This window comes from Frankliniella occidentalis, unplaced genomic scaffold, assembly GCF_000697945.3.
Source record: "Frankliniella occidentalis isolate FOCC.00 unplaced genomic scaffold, Focc_3.1 Scaffold163, whole genome shotgun sequence".
Classification (NCBI taxonomy): Eukaryota; Metazoa; Arthropoda; class Insecta; order Thysanoptera; family Thripidae; genus Frankliniella; species Frankliniella occidentalis.
The window spans coordinates 80,118-82,521 of record NW_026267289.1 but is presented as its reverse complement, the minus strand read 5'-3'; the positions used below and the strand labels follow the sequence as shown (position 1 = coordinate 82,521).

The 2,404-nt window shown below is 43.9% G+C and overlaps 2 protein-coding genes across 4 annotated transcripts in view; one reads left to right on the top strand and one right to left on the bottom strand.

Annotated features, from left to right (window-relative positions):
- LOC113209070 (uncharacterized) overlaps positions 1 to 2,404 on the top strand; it is an 89,448-nt gene that overhangs the window by 80,776 nt on the left and 6,268 nt on the right. The window lies entirely within an intron of this gene.
- Positions 1,016 to 2,404, bottom strand: part of LOC113217143 (gastrula zinc finger protein XlCGF57.1-like) — a 3,028-nt gene continuing 1,639 nt past the window's right edge. The window contains exon 3 of the mRNA XM_052271473.1: positions 1,016 to 2,358. Coding sequence (XP_052127433.1) covers positions 2,060 to 2,358 — 299 coding nt within the window. The 3' untranslated portion in view covers positions 1,016 to 2,059. The remainder of the gene's footprint in view (positions 2,359 to 2,404) is intronic.

Below are 2,404 nucleotides of genomic sequence, written 5' to 3'. Positions count from 1 at the left end.
CCCCCCCCCCCCTCTGTCTCTCTCCCACAATAGCTACGCCACTACTAGGGGTAGGTGGCGCTAGTTGCCAATAAATGGCAAGGTGCTTATTTTGTAGAAGGGGAGAGAGGGGGGGAGGGGTGCTGAGGCACCGGGCCGCGACCCCGTCCCGCCAGAGATCGGGCTATTCACTTTTGGCGCGATCAATTTAATTCGGCGCCGCCCGACGGGCCTGACGGCTCGAGTGGGGACCCGACTCATTATCGTCACCGGGAGGTGATGACTGTCATCAGTTACACGACGGACTTAATCAGTCATTGAGGATTTGAAAATAGTGCCGTTTTTATTCTGGCTATTTCAAAACATTTCTAAGACGTACATAATGTATTAAATATTATGAAAATTGGCACAGCGTGCAGTGCAAACAGGACCCACTAGAAACTGATTAACTTTCGGTGTCGTATTATATAAGTACGTGCAGTTTAAAGTGACACACAACGGTCTGTGCAGTTTTTCACATAAATATTCTTCTGTAGGCCTACATATTTGTACTTATATGCATGCACAAAAAGGTGATTAACATTTAGTGCCCTTGTGTATCGATGTCCTACGACACACAATTCCTGGACTCTAATGCCAAACTTTTGGTGCACGTAAGGTGGCCATAAAGTTGGCAGTGACTGGTAGTAGCAATTGCAGGGTGTCTGAGCGAGGCTGATAAGCGCTAGCAAACATTGCAACAAGGAGGGGGTGGAGGGGGACTGAGCGTGCAACGCTCCTTCACATGCCTCACTCGCTGTGAATTAGAAGATAAGACATTTTAAATCAGCTTATTGCGAAAAGAAAAAAAAATATTTGCTTCTCATTGTGACTCTATGTGCTATTAAAACGCTGCCCACTCGAGATTCCGTAAAGTTGTGTGTCTATCTCCACAACCAAGCACAATGCGCGATACACATTTTTGCGCCTAAATCGCGGCTGCACCCCCCCCCCCCCTTTTTGTTCAAGGTGTCCCGTCCCAATACACTGACAAATTAAGAGTGAGACAATCTCACATTAGCGAAAGTGGTCGGACAGCGTTTTCTACTTTGGATGAAGCAGTCTGCCCGCGCAAGATCCTGCTTCTCCTTTCATAGGCGTCTCCCAATTGCTCCAATCGATTCCGGCAACTCCAATGTGAAGCCTTTTTTCTTAATTACCAACTAACTGGCAAGGTGTTTTGACTAACAAAAATGTGTGTATAAAAATTTGTTTTGAAAGAACGTGCGTTACTTTATGTGCGGTGGCCGCTGGCAGCTTCCCACACTGGCCATGTGACACGACAGACAGACACACACACAGCCTTTGTCTATTGTTGCACCACTTCCAGCAGCCTAGTGCCTTGTCCAGTGCCGCGCGCCCCGCTGCTCACTGTGTCATGAGAAACATGAATTATTGAATTGGAGGGGAGCGAGGGGAGCGCGCGGCGCGGAGTCATGGGGTGGTGGAGGGGGGGGGGGGCAGCGTACTCTTATTTTGAAGATTTCGGGGTGCGTTTATGCGTTATGGTACAGACCATATCACATACATATCACATTACGCCTCATCAAAGCTGAGCGTAACAAAGCTCTACTCTAGGAAAATTTTATCAAATTTTCCGGCCCCGCCCTGCAACTTGTACAAGATAACCGCAACAAATTAGTGTTCGTAAAAATCTATCTAAAAACATATATTACATGAAGAAAAAAAAGAGACTTCTTAGCTTTTTGCTAACAAATCAGAACTATAATTTCATGAAAATGCTAAAGAATAAGACAATGTTAAGCGAACGCATTATATATATACATATATATTATATATAATTATATAGCTTCATGTGCGAGGCTTTGGGCCGCAGGCCTGGCAAGTAATACACTATTCAATAAAGTAAAATGCAAACTTTTCTCATAAATTTACAGGTATATTTTGATTGTTTTACAACACAAAGGATTAACAAAAGCAGAACAAAACAAAAGAAATTTAACGATACTTATTGTAAATAATTTCAAAACTATACCACCTAGTAGGTCAGATGCACATATGTTATTATAATTTCGCTTAATTAACGAATACCACCAATATGAGTTTGTAAATGTGCGCTTAAATTGAAACTTCTCGTGAATTTCTTGTTGCACACAGAACACTCGAAAGGTTTCTCCCCAGTGTGCTTTCGGAGATGTATATGGAGATGACCACTTTGCGTGAATTTCTTGTTGCACACAGAACACTCGAAAGGCTTTTCCCCAGTGTGCGTTTGGAGATGTTTGCGGAGATGACCACTTTCCGTAAATTTGTTGTTGCACACAGGACACTCGAACGGCTTTTCCCCAGTGTGCCTTCGGAGATGTATATGGAGATGACCTCTTTGCGTGAATTTCTTGTTGCACACAGAACACTCGAAGGGCTT